The sequence below is a fragment of the Mastigoproctus giganteus genome, chromosome 9 (genome assembly GCF_048544385.1).
Source record: "Mastigoproctus giganteus isolate SK-2022 chromosome 9, ASM4854438v1, whole genome shotgun sequence".
NCBI classification, from domain to species: domain Eukaryota; kingdom Metazoa; phylum Arthropoda; class Arachnida; order Uropygi; family Thelyphonidae; genus Mastigoproctus; species Mastigoproctus giganteus.
Window position 1 is genome coordinate 99,933,422 of NC_143583.1, and position 21,201 is coordinate 99,954,622.

General features: G+C 36.5%; 1 protein-coding gene across 1 annotated transcript in view; it reads right to left on the reverse strand.

Annotated features, from left to right (window-relative positions):
* The window catches only part of LOC150080590 (FHF complex subunit HOOK-interacting protein 1B-like), a 195,326-nt gene that overhangs the window by 97,403 nt on the left and 76,722 nt on the right, over positions 1-21,201 (reverse strand). The window contains exon 7 of the mRNA XM_090380746.1: positions 12,525-12,736. Within this exon, the coding sequence (XP_090236872.1) occupies positions 12,525-12,736 (212 nt within the window). The remainder of the gene's footprint in view (positions 1-12,524; positions 12,737-21,201) is intronic.

Here is a 21,201-nt window from a genome sequence, read left to right on the forward strand (position 1 = left end):
CTTCTTATGCTACTTGCTTTGTGGGTTTAAAAAATAGCAATAAATAATTAAAAATTATTCACTTTTTTGAATGCATCTTAATTTTCACGCTTTTATGAGCACAACTATGAAAAATACATTTTTATATATTGAAAATGTATAGTTTTAATTTTTAAAATAAAATCTGCCTCTGCCACTCTTTACACATGTGATTTTTTATAACAAGTTTCTTTTAACACTTGTACATTATATTCACTGAAAGAAAGAAAATTCAAAACAGCTGTGTGACTGGATTTCACGGAGAAGCTAGGTGAAGACAAACAATAAACAACGTCTGATGTTAGCGGGCATTTCCATTTTGCTTGTTTCAGATCAAACATTGTGCTAATGCATGTATTTTATTAGAAATTACAGATGCCACTAATTTTAAATTCTTGCTTTAGAGCATGATAATTAAATGCAAGAATTAGCTTCACAAAGCCTAACAAAAACTTTCCTTTCATTTTTTTCATGGCCAAACAAATTCTGTAATAAAAGGATTAATTTTTTTTTTTTTTTTTTTTTTTTATGAGAACCCCAAACACGAAAGGTATCAAAACCTATGGTACTTAGTACCGTGCATGGGTTGAAGGAGAAGTATGGGGGAGAGGGGGGGATGCCGGAAACTTTGCTCTAGAGACTAAACATGGGTTTCACCACTTCAAGCCTCCTTTCATCGACTAGAAGTTACACTTAAGATAACAAAAACTGCTACATGATAGACTAGACAAAAATGTACATGAAGTGATTTATGGAAAAATCACGTGACTTCACTTCGGTACTATGACAGCCAGACAGTTTGGTTTTGATTTAGTTTTTTCAAAATACGATAAATTCTAGAGCATCAGAAATAAATACACAGTAAAATTTTGCAATTAGCTGATAAATATATTAAAAAAAACTTAAGTACACAAAAATATGCCATTTTGGATGCAATGTCAGAGATACCCCTCTCCCCTTGGTACTGCTCAATTTATACCACGGTTGAGAACCAAGGATGTACAGACTACATCAAAGTGAATGCTGCTGGGTTAACAATAATTAGTCAAAATTATTAATGAATTACTAGCAAGACAACAAAAATTCTTATAATATGCACAAAAATTTGAAAAGCTAACAGACTAACTGATATGCATTTGTTCAAATCAAATTTAGAATAGAACAATGTATTATATTATGGTGTTCATTTGTCCTTGAGGCTGTCATGAACATTCTTTCAGGTATGAAAAGCTGGGCTTCCTAACTGGGACTCTAAAATACTGATGGAACTGATATTCAGGTAATACGTGCATCGAGTGGACTGAATTTCAGCGAAGTTCAATTGGTCTGCAACAACCAAATCCTCTGCTCACTTTCACGATGGCGAGACTATTAGTAACCCTGAGTATAACTTCCAGGTGCAAGTCCCGAAATATGGCACCTAGTATACTGGAAGACCGGGGTTCAAGCCCCTGACTGCTGAATACGGTCGATCTGCCAACCTGCACTGGACCAGCGTGGCAGATTATGGTCCATTTCCCTCAGCATGAATTGTTGAGGAGGCTTCCATCCTGCAGTGGGTTGATAATGGCTGCACTTTACTTTTTTTTACTTTATACTGGAAGTGACCAACCAGATGTGAACTAATGTAAGCAGGGGTCAAGGTGTGATATCCCCAACCACACAGAGGAATGCTGCCCTTCTGTATTACCAGGCAATACTAGGTGGTATTTGATTCTCATCGACTGGTGCAATACCATCACTTTGTTTATTGGAGGCTTAAAGCAGTGAAACCATGTTAGCCTCTGTAGCAAAGCTCCAGCAACCCCACCCACACATCTCTTCCATCATGCAGTATGATTGATGTCTTTTGAGGTAATAAGGGGCATCATGGTGAGATTTAATCTTCCTTACAATGAGGATACAATTCTGTTGCTTTCTCTAACATGGTGTTCGCAGGCTAGTCACTAAATAGTCCAGTGGATCTACTGATACATCTCTAGGAGGCATCTGGTCAGCTAGTGTATAATTTCACTGCCTCTATTCTGCCAGATACTGATTGGAGAGAATCTAAATAGTGAGTATGCCGTGAGATTGTCAAGGCCACGTAAAATCAGGGAGCTGAGTATATTCTTGCTGTTTGTATGCCAAATCCAAATATTTCTTTACTTTATATAAAACATGCGTCCCCCCCCCCACCTTTTCTTACTAATGAATATATCATGAATAAGTCAAAATAATAGAAAAAAAAAAACTTATCTGTGAAAGATCTAAACCTCCCAAATACTACCTTGTTCCTTTCACAAATATATATGGTATAAGTTTCAATCTCAGTGATGTCCATTTCCACTTATAGTCTACCCCACTTACTTTTTCTTATTGAATCCCAATTATTGGTTGATTCAACCACTGCTCATCCATTTTCCTAATTATTCACTGTACAATTCCTTTCACTTCAAAGGTGGTCTTGTGCATAAATGTGATATTCCCTGTCAGGGCCTTAGAAATTTGGAATCTCCTCTTTCTGATCTTCTCTGGCTTAAAATCTCTCTACCGGATTCTGACAAATTCAACTGTTGCCTCTATCGTTCTCCAAACTACACTAATCACCTGACACTGACTTATTTTCTTTTAAAATTGACTTTCTCAAGTCCAACTTTCTTAACAGTAAGGTAATTTTCTTTGGCGATTTTAATGTTCACAAATCCAGCCGGCATCCATTTTCTAGTCACATGGACCTAGTAGTCGAGATGCAGGCTTTTGCAATTACTAACGCTATTCCCACACTGACTGTTCATTTATCTACCAGAATACCAGACAATCCTAACCACACAGCCAAAACCCAATCTTTTCCTCAAAAACAACCCTTCCAAGCACACTATTGAGATGAGTGGTCCTCTGAGCACCTCAGATAAAAACTTAGTGATGGTCTCTTCTCCAATGGAGCCTTTCACTTGTGATCATTCTCAGCCTTGTTTTGTTTGACATTAGAAGAATGCTAACCCCGGGGGTTCACATCTAGTGAGTATGGGCTTGGCAAACCCAGGGTCCTGAGCTGGATATCATCATTCTTCTCTTTCTTGGTGATTCCTTTCTACTTCTCTCTCTCTCTCTCTCTCTCTCTCTCTCTCAGGGGGTAACTTGGGAATTTTTTTTTTTTTTTGGCTGGTGCAGCATAAGCCTCAGGCTTCCTTGTACCATATGGCCATTAATAATAATAATAATAATAATAAAATAGAATGACCTGTGAGATTTTTATTCTTCCTTTCCTTGATAAGATTACTGTTTTAAATCTTCTAATGTCAATATTTGCTCAGATCATGTCAGTGAAATTACAGGCATACCTCGAATAACGAATAGGATGCGTTCCACGAAATTACTTCGTTAAGCGAAACTTCGTTTTCAGAGGTAAAAATACTATGGCCAGAATAGGGATACGTTCCTACGTAAAGAAAATGAAAAGCTTTTTTTTCGAACAAAGAAAAGTTTTATTAAATAAACAGTCAACTTACATACAAAGTGAAATCACATTTTAAAATTGATTGCTTATGCTTTTTTTCTCTTTCATTTAACAATTGCCTATACGGAGTTATTGCATTTAACACTGATCGCTTAACAATAACACTTCTTCCTAAATCAGGATCATTTTCACTAAAAAAATGTAAAACGTTTTCAATGTCATTTAAGCACCTTTTTAAATCTTTGGTTGTTAACACTTTTTCGGCAGGAACTTTAACTTCGTCTTCATTATCTTTGTCTTCGTTGCTAACAAGGTTTTCTAAATCTTCCACTGAAAAACCATCATCTTCTGCATTCAATAAATTTCTAACATCCTCTTCATTGACATTTTCGAAACCTATTGATTGAGCCATCTGGATAACTTCATTTCTAATTTCTTGGATGTTATTTTCTTCTTCTAGTACAACTTCTGGCCATATTTTGCGCCAAACTCCATTTAAGCATTTCTTAGTGACTTCTTTCCAAGAACTATCAATGCTTTCAATTGCGTTTTTAATGGTTTAGTTTTTCCAAAAAGTTTTAACTGTCATTTCCTCTTTATCCTCTAGTTCAGTTAAATTGCTTAATGTTCGACGCAGATTATAAGCTTTAAATGATGCTATTACTCCCTGATCCAATGGTTGAATCAGGGAAGTTGTGTTTGCTGGAAGAAACACAACTTTGACAGGAATGCATGTGTCCAACGTGTTATGATCAGTAGGATGTCCCGGAGCATTGTCTTACAACAAAAGAGCTTTTTCTTCAAAGTTGTTTTTTTTTGACAATACCGTTTTACTTCAGGACAAAAGTGGTTAACAAACCAATCAGTAAATAACTCCTTGGTAACCCACGCTTTTCTGTTTGCTTTCCATATTACAGGTAAATTCATTTTTATGTTACCTTTTAACGCCCTCGGATTTTCTGAATGGTAAACTAATAACAATTTTAATTTATAATCGCCAGAGGCATTTGATCCAAAGAGTAACGTTAAACGGTCTTTGGCTGCTTTGAACCCAGCAGCTGATTTTTCTTCAATAGAAATGAAGCTTTTTGTTGTTAGCCGTTTCCAGAACAAACCGCTTTCGTCAACATTGAACACCAAATTTGGAAAATTTTCACGTTCAATTATTTCCTTTAGTTTTTCTGGAAACTTATTTGCAGCTTCTCCTGTTAATTTTACACTATGAATCCTGGCCCGTTTTTTTTAAATTTCTCGAACCAACCACGAGAAGCCCCAAACGTTTCTGTAATTTCTTCAGTTTGTTTAGATTTCAGGTGATTAAACTGGAATATTTTTTTTAATGTTAAATGGGGCTTGAAATTGCCGACTTCGTTATATCGAAGCTTCGTTATCAGAGGTAACGTTAACCGAGGTATGCCTGTATTCTTGTAGGGATGAAATCCTTGATTCTGCACTCCTTAAAATCACCTCCTTTATCTAATGCTTAGTTTTCTAATAAATGTGCTAAAGCTGTACACAATAAAAATGTTGCACATAGCAATTGGCTTGCCCCCAAATCTCCAGGTTTCATTTTCTGCCTTACACCAAAGTTGCAATAATTGTAAAGCATTTATCGATCAGTCCAAACTAGATTTTGAACAGGCTAAGAATAGAAAACTTGCTTCTTGTCCAATTCATAGTTGACCATTTTGGTCTCTTGCAAAAGCTATTGGCTGCAACTTTTTCCCACCTTTACTCCCACCACTGTTAAAAACATGATGGCTCTAGTGTCACCTAAGCTAGAGATAAAGCTAACCCTTGCATCCTACTTTTCTTCTAACACTTGCACTGACAATCTTGGTAAACCACCTCCTACCATTACACTCCACTCAATGCCTCCTGTAGTCTTGCATCAAAAGGATGTTAGAAGAATTTTGAACAATCTTGATGCAAAGAAAGCTCAGGTCCTGATAGTATTTCTCCATTTGTTCTCAAAACCTAGGCTACTGAGCTTACTTCTTCTATTGCTTTTCATACTTTCTTATTCCACTGGTGTTTTTCCTTCTGCTTGGAAATTTCCTCATATCCAGTCAGCTTTCCTAAAAAGGGTGACAAATTCCTTCCATCCAATTATCATCCCATTGCACATACTTCTACTCTTTCTAAAGTAATAGAGAAATCCATTAACTGCCAACTCCTAAACTATCTAAGAAACCTTCCATCTGATCAGTGATCGCCAACATGGATTTGGTCAGTGTTAATTCACTGGTGATATACTGGCTTATGTTACCCATCTATAGACAAATTCAATGTAAAAGTTAGGTGAAACTCAAGCAGTTTCTGTTAATATTTCAAAGGCTTTTGGAAGAATTCCAAAACTAGTCCTTACTGCAGGTGATGGCAGATGGCTCTCTGTCTTCTAACTTCTCTACTAATACTGGTGTTCCCCCACGATTCAGTTGTTTCTCCCACTCTTTTTCCTCTTGTATATTAATGACCTTTTTCCACTGACTGGAAATCCTATCCATAGCATTGCTGATGACAGCACATTCATTGCATTCCAACTTCCAGTTGGAGAAACCTTCTGCTGCACAATTTTAAAATGCACTACTTTTTTATTTAAGATTTCTGCACTGAAACATGACACAGTCAAAGGGAATGCCTTCACATGTTTTTGATGCAAAAAGTCTAAGGAGATTAAGTATAAATTTGGCATTCTGATGGGCAAATACAAGAGCTTGGAGAAGAGGGTTGATACTCACAAAGAAATTAAAAAGAAGGACCCATTAAGCACTAAGCTGCGCAGCTTAATGCTATAGCCCGCTGTTGTGCTTTAGAAAACACAGTGGTATTCCCCAAGGCAGAAAACACTAGTCCCATAGGAAGTAGTTATTGTCAGTGACTACTGTAAGGGAAACAGGAAACATTGTAAAAAAAGAGGTATGTGGAAGAGGACCTCTATTAGTCTGCCAAGGGTAATAATGTAGAACAGTTATCTTTTAAGGGTATAAAAGGTAATATTGCTGTGCATGTTGGTATAAATGTTCTTAAGAAGAGGCAATCTGAGAACTTGACAGTTACAGGGCAATGTTGAAAAAAAGTTGAGTTAGAAATAAATTTGAAGGTGCAATTCCACCCAGATAAAATAGGAGGGAGTAGATGAGAGCTTTGCGTTATGGCACTCATCATGAGCAAGGCTCATCAGGTAGAATTTTTCCCGGCACAGTCTGTGCTTGTGTAGGTGGGTCAGAAAATTGCATTTGGCTGAGGGAGATACACAGCCTATAATTTAACAGTATTTGCAAGCAGAGGTGAAATCGATTATCTCTCTTCTCCAAACCAGTTAGTAAGAGATGGATTATTTCATTAATCTAATAGATTACTTGTGTGAGCAAGTGACCAGTTTGAGAGAGAGAGATAGAGAGAAGTGTGTGGCTACACCAGAAAAATGTAATACAGTTGTGAAATTTTACCATGGTTGTGTGGAATTAAATGTACTTTTTGTGCATATAAATTAAATAACTATTTAAAAAAGATTAATCATGAAGCTGCTTCAGAAATTCTCCTCATTTTCAAAAGTATTTTGCTAAGCCACATTAACAGATGTAAATATCAGATGAAATCAAAAATTAAGATGCTAAACATGCCAGAAAATTAGATTAATTAGATAAACAGTTGCTTTCATGTAATTTTATAGGTTTGTACGCTAATTCAATAAATGATGTTTCTTTTTATTTAGTGAAGGCATTACTACATTCGATAAATGTGCAAAGTACCAAATGGAATTGAATTTTACCTGCCAGTGGAACTCGCTCTACCACTACATCTGTTCCACCCATGTTTTTCCTCAGTGACCCCAAGTACTGTTGGAGCTTATTGTACAAGTTCTTGCAATCAGAACTAGGTCTCCTTCAATGTATATTGTAGCTTTTTTTTTTTTTTTTTTTTTCCAAGGAAGTTTTTTTATTGTCTACGTCAGAAACAGCAAAATAATGTATGAAATTTTTACCAATGGCATAAAAGTATACCTAGGTTTCAACTTTTATTAGTCTGTGTTAAAAAATTTCTAAGCAGTAACTTTATAATTTTGATTGGAGCTGTTTTACTTGTGAAAGTTGGATATACTTCCTTCTTACCATCAGAGCTGATTCTTCTTAATGTGTTGTGGCCATGTTTCACAGCAAATTTTTGCTGCCCAGTGCACTCATCAGTGACAGTAAAGTGATTACAATTAACAGCATAAAATTTTTACCAAAGATAATAGTGGACAACGTGTCTTTAAATTTTGCTGCTGCAGGCAAGGTATTCCCTTGAGCCATTAGAAAAAATTTAAGCAGTACATGAGTCCGATATTCCAAACAGAGGTAATTTTCATCCAGAAAGTCAGTTGCAGTATCCCATGACCGATATGACTGCATTGGAATGGCAACAAAATTTGACTAACAGCACAAGAGGATAAAACAAGCATTAAAATAAATATAAATAAATAAAATAGCCAAAATTAAAGGGAAGGAGAAAAGCAAATGAACAAAGAAAAAATAATAAAATTTATTAGATTATCAGTTTTATTCATTGGAACATTATTATTAAACAAAAATACGTGATTTTAATAGCTGTTTTTTCAGAATGTTTTTTTAAATCATCATTGGAAAGCAAAGAAATTTACATGTATATAGTTGTCTTTTTTTTTTCCTTCTCTTGAACATACTCACCTGTATTTAAATAAATTTTTCTTAATAAAAGGATTATTTCTTTTTTTAATTGCTAAAATCACACAATTCGCTGAAAACAACTAAAAGTCACCAAGTTCAATGAGCACTTAGTGGGAACCAAACTTGCCAGTGTTTAGGGACAATCTGAATTTTACCAAAAATTTTTTATTGCATATTTCACATTTAAATTGATTAGTTTATACATTTATTTCATTATATAGCTGCATGTAATATTTTCCTTTCAAGCAGCGCCCATTCCAAAAATAGCTATTTATTTACAAGCACAAAAAAAAAAAAAAAAAAAAAAAAGACTACATTGCAGCATACAGCCAAGGTAAAATTTTGAAACTGTAATGAAACTTTTTTTTTCCAGCTGTACTCACAAGCTGAACATTTTCTATCCACCCTACTTAGCTGTTCTATACAAGCTGGCCAATAGTTAGTTCACAAAAAAAAAAAAAAAAAAAAGTTACCCCTTTTTGCATGAATTTAAGCATTAAACAGTAAATAATATCCCAAGAGAAGGTCTCTCTCTCAGGCAAATTATGTGTAATAAAACTTAGCAATCTTGTTATCACAATGCAAGAAGTTTACTGAATTTCTCCACAGCACAATCATTATCTTTCTCGCACTGACCAAATTAATTTATTAACCTCTAGTTACAAATATGTACCGTAACAAAACTAAATGATAATGAATATTTTAAATGAGAATTATAAAAATTCTGCATGCCATTACGAGTAACTAAAAATTTCTCTTGATTAATTAATACCGACATGTTCTGAACCTGTACAGATACTTCAAACCTGTTTAAATCAAAATGAGCATATTTTGGTCCCTTGAACTTCAAATTAACCAGGTTTTAGTGTAGTCCTATACACCAAGTATTATTTTACCATGTGAAATTAGTTTATTTGCCATAAGGACAAATTACTACTATTGACAAAGGGATGCTTGAGTAGAAGACAGAGTGGTTATTAATGGACACTGCTCTTTGTGGAGCAATGTTATTAGTGGAGCTCCCCCACCCAGGTTCAGTGCAAGGCCCCTTTTGCACTTTTGTTTTTCGTTTTCTATATTTATTAATGAAGGTATGTCAGGTTTAATGTCTAAGTTTGCAGATGGTACAAAGGTTGGCAGGGTAGTTAATGACAGGAATGATGGCATGCTACTGCAACAATATCTAGAAAAGTTAGGCAGATAGGCTAAGAAATGGCAGTTGAAGTTTAATACTGACAAATGCAAGGTACTGCATATGGATAGCAGTAATCACAAATTAATATACCAACTGTATGGTGCTACACTCAGGGTAGTGAAAAATGAAAGAGACCAAAGGGATAATTGTGCAGTCTGGTATGAAGTTCTGAGCAGCGCAGACAGACTGCCTGAACAGCTGATAGGGTTTTGTCAATAATATAAAGAATTTTGCTAGCAGGGAAAATAAAGAGATAATTATTCCATGGTTAGGCTGTGTCTTGAGTACTGCATACAAGTCTAGACATCTCATTTTAGAATGGCTGTAGATCTGCTGGAATGAGTGCAGAGAAGGGTAACGAGATTGGTGAGGAAAACAGAAGGGTGGTCTTACAAAGAAAGGCTTCAGTTCTGCAAACTGCAGCATCTGGAGACTAGGCACCTGTAGGGTGATCCGATTGAGATGTTTAAGGATTTGAATGGATTGAGCAAGTTGGATGTAGTCTAAGCAAGAGGAAGAATGCTTAGACTACACAAGGGGCATAAATTCAAATTGAGGAAGGATAGGACAGATGTGTGGAGGTTTGCCTTCGGCCAGCGAGTGGATGATTGTTGGAACAAATTTCCATCTGTGTTGTGGAACTGGGCAGTTTGAATAAATTCAAGAAAGAACTAACAAACTGTTGGAGGGAATAGACAGGTGATGTGTGAAGGTGGTTTTTTTTTTTTTTTGGCTAAGTATGCTTTTTGTATCATTTTCAACTACTAATAATGTCTACCCCATCTACTATGAATGTGATACTAGTGTAGCAATGAAAATTATGGCTGAATTTATGCCCAGATATGTTAATATGCTAGAGAAGAAACATAACAAGAAAACTATTATGAAAGAATTTTCCAAGGAGAGTTTTTCAACAATCTATGATATTAAGGAACAGAAAGATGGCTTAAAAGTTGCCACCAATACTAAAAAATGTTTTTTAGTATTGGAGGTTGCCACCTCCATACTAAAAAAAACATTAGACCTGAAATTGCTATCAAGTAGTCAACATGGGAGTGCAGCAGTAGCACACACAAGTTGAACACCTGTGATTCCATATGACCACTAAATATGGTTAATGATAACAGTCTTGTGAAATAACTATTTATATATATCTAGCATGATCACATGGGTATGTGGCCAGGACCATTTAAATGAGTGGGGGGGGGGGGTGATCACATGATCAAGAAGCAGGCAGCAAGGCATAACAGCTGCAAAATTTAATCTAACAAAGCTGCAATAGCAATAACAGTTTACAACAAACAGTAAAAATATTCTTATTTTTAACAATAGTATAAAAGTGCTTTATGATTTGTAGTTATATTTGAAAACCTTAAATCATGATACATCTGATTTTGTATGCAAAATCAGATGCATCTTTGAATGGGTTTGGGTTTTATTGGCACATTAGCAACTAAGGCTATAGCATCTTTGAATGAAAATGATAAAAGTGGTGATTAACTTTTTATGAGTTGAAATCATAAAAATATTACAGATTAGCCAGCCATTTGGATCCAAAAGGGTTGTTAAGGCCACATTAAAAGTAATAAATGCTGTACCAAATATTTCAAATGAACTTATTTTTTTTTACTCTTCCTGCTTCTATTGCAACCCAGAGAAAGGTCTTAAAAAAAAAAAAAAAACGTTTATTATCTATAATGCTTCAGGAAAGACCCAATGACCTTGTAAAATCAATGATAAAAAGAGATATTTCAAAAATATGGATGACAAAGAATCTGCAATAACTAAAATATGAAAAATTAATATGTAATTATTATATTTTGCACTTTTTAATATTTTTATGTAAATTTACATGCTTTTTGTGGGTTATATTTTAGGTCTGACTCCTGGCACAGACAGGCAGCAGGCAGTGAGATTGCAAAACCTGACAGTTTTATCTCCCCAAAGTGTGCCTCATTACATCCAAACACTATCTGGAATCCAACTATACTGGTAAACTGTATGCTTATTCCTGCCCAGCTCATTACCTCACTATTGTTTCCTCCCTTCAAATGTGACCAAGATGTCTTATCACTTTGTTCAACTCCATTTCTATGGAACTAAACTTCAAGTCTACTCTGTACAATGGACTGTAGCCTTATATTCCTTCAACTCTATATTTTTCCACCCCTTGCTATCCCTTTGTACCAATGATTGTAAGGTAGACTTGTACCAACTTTGTTCCATAGATGTGAATCAGGCTCTGGGTCAACAAATATTTCCAGTTTATCAAATAATACTAGTTCCTGAAGAAGATGATTTATTTATTTTTTTTTTTGTTTGGTAGTTGTTGGTGCATCAGCTTCTGTGGCCATAATGCACCTCCCAAGGTTTTTGTAGTACTTTAATCCAAGCCCGAGGTGGGATTCAAACCCGCGACCTTTAGGTTGCCAGGCAGGAACTTTACCCACCCGGCTAGCCCGGTCGGCGAAGATGATTTTAGTAAAAGTAGTCAATTTTGTATTGTAAATAGAATATTGTAAACTTTGTTTCAGTCAGAATCTTGTTACAAACATGAATCAAAACAGAAGCCTCCCTTTCCCCATCAAATGGGCTCTTATCCCTCTGCATCAAAAGGAATGTAAATCTGGTATCCATCTTGTTTCAGAATGGTGGATAAAATTACTCCCCCAATGAAGTACAAATGTATTTAAGCATCCTGATGGGGGATAGGAATTGCATGTGAGAAATTTGGTTTCAATAAGAATTTCAAACAGAAGCCATTAATTAGGGTGAAGGACACAAACGCACAAATGACAATCTCATAAACCAACCAGTTTTGGAAAGCAGATAAAAAAAAAAAAAAAAAAAAAAAAGACAGTTTTGGAACAGTTTCTTTAAAAAAAAAAGCAGACTGTTAAAAGAGGTTATAGAATTAATAAACAGTTATCCTGTTAAACTTGATGACTGTGTACTTCCTCTACTTGCTATTTTCGTCGGTATTATCCGGTCACTATGTGAATGGATATAGTCAAACTACATAATGACTGGTCTGCAAGTGAAATTGTGTGAAATAAAACTGCAATCTTCACTACTGCAATGCATTTTTTGTAGCTAGTAATTCACAAATGTATGTAAAATAAATGTGTTCATAACTCTCAGGTCATCCAGTAATTAAACAAGGTTTTTATTTGTTTTTTACCTGGTGGGTCCTTGATCTGAACTTGCACCAAAGAATATATGTAATAAATCAGGATACTGAGTTAAGCAAACACAGAGAGTATTCAACAAGACAATCAAACGTTTTTCAACCTCAACAGGAGAACATTCTCCACATGAAGAAAGTAACTGCAAAAGAGGACAAACAACTCTATTGCTGGACAATATGTTTTGTGGAGAATGGCTGACCAACACCTAAAAAAAACAGAAAAAGTTATATACACTCTGTTAGAGCACTAGAGAATACAAAGTAATTTAGTTACAAAGCAAAGGATAATTCAAAACTAACCTTACAACTTTCTAAGCCTATAAACAGAAAAAAATAATTTTGACACTTATTAAAATATACTAAGCAATGAACTGAAAGCCTTGAAGTTTTACTGGCGACTATAACATCTTAATATGACTGCCACCAGTCATACACCACATATTCCAATGAAAGTTCCAACACCTGCTATATCATTGTGATTTGTTCGCATGATCAGTTGCAACTCCAATTCTGTTCAATTTGTGTAAATTTACTAGCAATAGTAGCTGAACAATCAGCTACTAATGCTAGAGGAAAAATCTAATGGCCTAAAGAAAGTCCAGATATTGTGGAAAAAGAATCAGACTGCTACAGCCCATTGACAGATTTAGAAAGTTCACATCCAGTAATTGTAGACTAGGTGCCTCCGTAGCCAGGTAGGAAGGAGCAGCAGTGCATAGCACACACTTCTTGATTAGACCGGGGTTCGAGCTCATCACCACCAAATACGGAGAATGCGGAAAGGTCAGGGAATGACCACCAACATATCCCCGGAGCAAAATGGCCTTAGTTGCTAATGCTCCTAAAAACCAAATAACAACAATTGTAGACTTACATTATGTGCATACCAAATGCAAATAAAACTTGTAGTCACTAAAAACCAATAAAAATTTCAAGATCACTGCTTTAATTCAGTGCTTGATATGTTTAGCTAAATTTAAGACAGATAAAGTTATGGACTTATAAAGTTGTGAAACTATTTTTGAATTACTGTGGAATAACTAAGGAAGGAAGGAGTTCTTTTGTTTTAAAAACTGATAAATTAGGATATATGTTAAAACAGCTGCAATACAAATATAGCAATACCTCGCTTAGCACAGCTTCAAACAGCACGGATTTCACTATAACACGGTTTTCAATTAAGTTTAGTCTAGACATGTATTCTACATATATGCTGTGTTGTCATAGCCTAGGTACGAGTACATATATCCTGTGGTGCCAATTCTGTTGTCTCACATGCGCCAATAGCTCCCTTCAGGCAGTTAGCGGCAATGCACAATAGTGTTCAGTATTCTTAATTCCATCTTGCCGTGATAGCTTTTCAAACTTTGATTCCAATGAATCTTTGTCAGATTCATTAGGCCAACATTTTGCAAATGATTTCACTGGTTTTGAATCACAAGTTCAGACAATTGCCGAAGACATTGTGAAGATTGGAAAAGACTTGGGATTCAAAACTTTGGACACTGCCAATGTACGTGACTGGTGACTCACACGCAAATGACAGATGATGCAACTCCTTGAAATTGATGAGCAAACTGCATATGAAGAAGAGGAAAACAAATCTGAAGTGGGTAACACCAAAGTGGCACCAAAAGAATTTAACAGAAGAACTGGAGAAAGTTTTTCGGGGGGGGTTGACATAGCCTGTGAGGCGATTGTGAATGGCGATCTGAATGCTGAACATCAAGATACGGCAAATTTTACAAGATGGGATTCGATGCTACAAAGACTTGTATGCCAAGAAAAAGAAGAGACGACTTCACCACCAGACTTTATTATTGAAATATCTAAATAAACAAAGCTTTTTTCTCATCTCTCATGATTTTAGTTTCATTAATAAAATTTTTGCAATTTTTTTCATATTAAATCCTTTTAGCTATCAAGTGCAAATTGTTTATATATTTATTATAATTTTTTTATAAACTGTTTCTCTGGTACGCATTCAATTAAAACCCATTATAATTATACCTCAATCAGCACAGTTTCATATAATACGGAACAGTTTTGGTACCAATTATCAGTGCTATGCGGGGTATTGCTGTATAATAAAAAGCACTTTAATACTTTTAAGGTTTATATACAATACGAATACATAAAAATACTGACTTTTCTTTTACACTTCATACGTACATTTTGACAAATGTATCTAAAAAATACTTATAGCTCAAAAAATGCAACAGCTCATAGATGTAAACATGAAAGTTAGACACAAAACAAAATAGCATTTACACAGCTGTTGACTGTCCTGAAAAACACAACTATCCTGGAAATTTAGGTTCAAGGAAATTTAGGTGTTGATTCAAGAGAAAACAGAAGCCGCCATCTTTTTTTTTTTTTTTTTTTACATGCACTGCACTGCATATTTGAATGGATCTTAAAAAGCACCACTGAAAAGGGGCATCTGTTTTCTCTTGAACCAACAGTTGAACCTAGATTTCCAGAGACAGTTGTGTTTTTCAGAACAGTCACAGCTGTGTAAATGCTATTTTGTTTTGTGTCTAACTTTCATGTTTAGATCTATGAGCTGTTGCATTTTATGAGCTATTTTCCCTTCTCTGGACCATCAGCCGTGCACATCTGAAGGACTTCAGATATGCACAGCTGATGTTCCAGGGAAAATAACAATCAGTGGTTAAAGAAGTATTGCAGGATCATATTAAAAGGAATGGAATTATATGGAAATCATAGCATGGATTTGTTAAGGGAAGATCCTGCCTGACCAACCTGATTAGCTACTATGACATAGTAACAAAAGGACCAGATGCAAATAATAATTTTGGCATCATATATTTAAATTTCAGTACAGGTTTTGATACTGTTCCACACAAATGACTGTTGTACCAACTGGAGCAGTGTGGCATTAATGGTAAGTTAATGCTGGGATTAAGAGAGAGTTAAGTGGCAGAAGGCAGAGGATGATTATAAATGGGCACTGTTCTTTTTGGACTAATGATGTTAGTGGAGTCCTCATAGTTCAGTGCTGGTCCCCTTACTGGTTACAGTATTTATTAACGATATCCATGAAGACATTGAGTTTACTGTCTAAGTTTGCAGATGATACAAGGTTGACTGGGTGGTTAACAACAGGAAACAAGTTCTGAAGGCTTCAGTTCTGCAAATTGCAGTGTCTCAAGACTAGAACCTGTGGGGAGATCTGACAGTAATAGTAATAATATTTGCCATATATTGCAAGGAAGCTACAGGCTTTTGCTGCACTGGCATAAAAAAAAAAAAAAAAAAAAGTAGATAATAAAATACAAATTATGTGCTTCCCTCTTCACACAGGTAACTATCAGTTAACCTTCAAATTTATTCAAATTGTCAGCCTCAACTACCTTGCAAGGGCAACTTGTTCCAACAATCAAGGCGTTAATGGTGTTAGAGCCTTGAATGAATTGCATAAGTTAATGGTATTCTTCCACATGCTGAGACTACACACGAGGGTACATAAATTCAAGTTGAGGAAGGATGATTGCAGGATAGATGTGCAGAAGTTTCCCTTCAGCCAGTGGGTGGTTGATTGTTGGAACAGGCTTCCATATGTTGTTGTGGAAGCGGATAAGTTGAATAAATTCAAGGGAAAATTCAAGGGAGAACTAGACAAATCCTTGGAGAGTACAAATAGATGAACTGGTTTTTGTTTTGGCTAAAGGCAAATAAGGCAAGAAAGTAAATAAACATACTTTCTTGCCTCATTTGCCATTACTACTGTGTGGCAATTGTGGTTTAAAATCGGTAAATGCAAAGCATTTGGGCAGCAGTAATCACAGAACAACATACCAACTTGATGGTATTACACTCATGGTAGTGAAGAATGAAGAACCTAGGGATGATTATTACTCAGTCTGACATAACATTCTCTGAGCAGTGCAAACAGGCTGCCAGAACAGCTCATGGGGTTCCATCAATGACATACAGGAACTTTGTCAACAGGGAAAAAGAGGTGATTATCCAACTGTATATGGTAATGGTAGGGTCACCAATTGAGAAATGCAAGAAGATTTGGAAGCTTCATTTTCAAAAATGATACGGATCTCTTGGAACAGGTGCAAAGAAGAGCAGATTAGTCAAGAACACAAAGGGGTACTCTTATCACAAAACACCTTGCTTTTTCAAAATTGTAGTGCTTGGTAACTAGACACTTGCAAGAACTGATTAAAGTATTTAAGGCTTTAAATGGATTTAGTAATCTTGATGATGGTATTCTAACTCTTTCTCAGACGATGCACATAATAGGACATAAACTGAAAAAGGATAGCTGCTGGACAGATGTATGAAAATCTGCCTTTAGACAGAGAGTAATCAACTGGTGGAACAAATTACCATCTGGTATTATGGAAGTGGATAGCTTGAATAAATTTAAGGAAAAATTACATATTATTAGATGGGATAGACAGATGAGTTTTTTTTTTTTTTTTTTTTTAATAGCTGATGCTGTATAAGTTTGCTTTCTTATATCATTTGCCATTACTAATAATATACATACACAGTCATTTTTCGCCTGTGGATTCTCCAGAGTACTTGCATATATTTTATGTTATCAAGGTTATGTCAAGTATGTTTCATATATGTGTCTACTTACATATGAATGGTATTTAAATCTTCCAGTAAGTGCTGCTATCTCTTATTTGTGTCTCGGTACAAAAACAGCCCTGAAAATAAGGAAGAGGAGGATAAGAACATATCTGTTAGACTTACTTGCCTGATATGGGCTTACAAAAGCTGAAATTCTCTAGAATTCGTTTCAGAAATTGATGAAACATTGAGTGCTCAAGTGCAAGGGTGTGTTAAGTACAAATGCTTGAGTGACCAGGGTTCAAGGCACGTGACTATTAAATATAGTGCTGTTCGTGTATCGGGTTAACTCCTCAAACTACCATGCTTAATATCTTGTGAAATTCTAGCCATCCCAGAGTATAAAAAGAAAATTTATTTATTATTTATAAACAGATGTTGAGAATATTGGACAAAAATAAGTTTACTATATTTTTTAATTTTTATTTCTTAAAAATTCTGAATTGAATTTGACAATAATTCCATTCTAATGTTGGACAATCAAGTAAAACTAAAATAAATTAATATCGAAATGTGCTAATGTAGTTTTCATTTTTATAAATTCTTCCAAAATTTCACAAAGAATTTCTCTTCAGACAGCTCACTGCCAGCAGAAAACTAATGCTCCCCATTGTTTCAGTTTTTCCAACTTTGACAAATTGTGTAACACATGCTCTGTTCAATTGTGTTACACATGTTCTGTGTAATATGACCTCTGGTCATATTACACAGAACATGTGTAACAAAACAAAAGAGGTCATATTACACAGAACACGTAATCACTGTTTTTGTAACTTTAAACAAATGGTTAATGTGGTTAATTAGCATTAGCAGAGATGCACGAGGTAAGAAAACAAGCTTGTGCATCGACAGCCAAAATTAAAAAAAAAAAAAAAAAACCTCCTATTTCACCCCTCCATTCGCTCCAAATGCCTGTCCAGCTCAGCCTTAAATTTATTTAGGCAATCAACTTCCACAACAAAAGATGGAAGTCTGTTCCACCAATCAACCACCTGCTGGCTAAAGGCAAATTTCTGCACATCTATTCTACAAGTCTTTTCTCAATTTGAATCTATGCCCCCTCAGGTTCTTAATCTGAGAAAGAGGAAGAATCCCATCAGCATTCAGCTTGCTCAACCCATTCAACGTCTTATACACCTCAATCAGATCACCTCGTAGGTGCCCAATCTCCAGGCACTGCAATTTGCAGAACTTAAGCCTTTCTTCGTAAGAGCACCCCTTTGTTCCCCTCACCAATCTTGTTGCCCTTCTTTGTACTCGTCCTAACAAGTCAACATCCTTCCTGAAATGAGGCCTCCAAACCTGTACACAGTACTCTAGGTGTGGCCTGACCATTGCCGTGTACAATGGGATAATCGCCTCCCTGGCCCTGATAGCAAAATTCCTATATATCACTGACAAGACTCCATGACTTGCCCTAGCAGCCCATCTGCACTGCTCAGCAAACTTCATATTTGACTGCACAATTACCCCCAGGTCTTTTTCACTTTCCACTTCCCTGAGTGTAGTACCACACAGTTGATACGTTTCTCTTGGGTTATTGCTACACATATGAAGTACTTTGAATTTGTCAATGTTAAACTTCAGTTGCCACTTCTCAGCCCATTTGCCTAACTTATCTAGATCCAGTTGGACTAGCATACTGTCTTTAACAACCCATCCTGCCAACCTTTGTATCATGGCAAACTTGGACATTAATCCTGATATACTTTCATTAATATCATTGATGAATACACAAAATAACAATGGGCGCAGCACCGAATCCTGGGGAACTTCACTAATAACATTTGTCCACGAAGAGCAGCATCCACCAATTACCACTCTCTGTCATCTACCATCCCTTTATCCACTGTAGCAACTTACCCTTAATGCCATACCTCTCCAATTTGTACAGCAGTCTTCCATGTGCAACAGTGTCAAAAGCTTTCCTGAAATTTGTCACAGACATTCTCTCAGATATGCCAGACAAGCTGTACTTGCTACCTGGGAGTCTAAAACGCGGATGGAATTGATATTCGGGTGACACTCAAGTCAAGTGGACCCAATTTCGGCAAAGTCCGGACGGTCTGTGACAGCCAAATCCTCTGCTTGCACCTTCACGATGGTGGGACTGTTAGTAATCCTGGGTATAACCTCCATGCACAAGTACATGGTGGGTGACCACCCAGGAGTGAACCAACGTAAGCAGGGGTCGAGGTGTGGCGGCCACACCACATGGAGGAACGCCGCCCCTCTATGTTACCAGGCAGTACTAGGTGGTAGATGACTCTCATCAACCGGTAAAATACCATCACTTTGCTTATTGGAGGCTTGAAGTGGTGGAACCCATGTTTAGTCTCTAGAGCTAAGTTCCAGTCAACCCTTCCCTATCTCTTCCATCATGCAGTATGTCCGAAGACTTTTGAGGTTATGATGAATGTCGTGGTGGGATCCAATCTTCCTTACTTTTTGAGGATACAGCTCTAAAACGGTATTTCCAGGCTGGCCGCTAGTTAGTACAATGGACTGAACCTATTGGTAACTCTTTAGGAGGCTTCCGGATCAGCTAGTGTATAATCTTGCTACCTCTACTCTGCCAGATAGTGAATGGAGGGAGTCTGAGTAGTGTGTATGTGGGGGCATTGTCGAGGCCACATTATGACAAGGATCTGGGTATATTCTTACCACATGTACGCCATATCCAAAAATTTCATTACTTCATACAGCATGTCCCACCCACTTTTTCTTACTATTGAATACACCATGAATTGTCACACTAAAAGAGCAAGCTTATCTGCGAAAAGATCTAAACCTCCCAAGCACTTCCTAATTCATTTCACAAATATACGTGGTCTCAATTCTAATCTCAACGATGTCCATTTCCACTTGCAGTCTGCCAAACCCCATGTACTTTTTCTGACAGAATCTCAGTTATCAGTTGATTCAACTACTGCTCATCTCAGATGCCCAAATTATTCGCTGCATGATTCCTTTCGCCTCAAAGGTGGTACTTGTGCATATGTCCGTTCTGATATTACCTGTCAGAGACTTGGCAATTTGGAATCTCCTCTCTTTGATCTTCTCTGGCTTAAAATCTCTCTACCTCATTGTGTCAAATTCTTCTGTTGTCTCTACCATTCTCCCAACTCCACTAATCACTTGGAGGTCTTTGACTTCCTCTCTTTGCAACTTGACTTTCTCCAGGCCAACTTTCCTAACAGTGAGGTACTTTTCCTTGGTGATTTTAATGTTCACAACTCCAGCTAGCTTCCGTTTTCTAGTCACACCACCCAGCAGGTCGAGATGCTGAGGCTTTTGCAATTACTAATGACCTGGCACAGATTGTTCATTTACCTACAAGAATACGGGACAGTCCTAATCATACAGCCAATACGCTTGATCTTTTTCTCACAAACAACCCTTCTAAGTACACGGTCGAAGGGAGAGATCCTTTAGGCACTTCAGATCACAACTTGGAGATTGTCTCTTCTCCAATGGAACCTTTATCTCATGGCTATTCCCAACCTCGTGTTGTTTGGCATTACAAGAATGCAAAATGGAATAACCTGCGAGACTTCTTTTCTTCTTTTCCTTGGTCGGATTACTATTTCAAAACTTCTGATGTCAACGTTTGCTCAGATCGTGTCAGTGAAATTATTATTGCAAGAATGGAATCCTTTATCCCACACTCCACTTTAAAATCCCGTCCTTTATCTAAACCTTGGTTTTCCAATAAATGTGCTAAGGCTTTTCAAGAGAAGAATGTTGCATATTGTAATTGGCTTGTTTCTAATTCTTCAGTTTCATTTTCTGCCTACACCAAAGCTCGCAACAATTGTAAAGCAGTTATTAATCAGTCCAAACTAGAGTTTGAACAGGCTAAGAGTAGAAAACTTCCTTCTGGTAGCCGTTAGCTACCTAATGGTAGCCGAGCATTCTGGTCTCTTGCAAAAGCTATTGGCCGCAACTTTTGCCCATCTCTGCTCCCACCTTTGTCCAAACCAGGGCTCCCACTGCTGGGTTTTTCCACCCAGATCTGGGTTTTTTGATTGTCATCTGGGTTGATAGGTTTTTT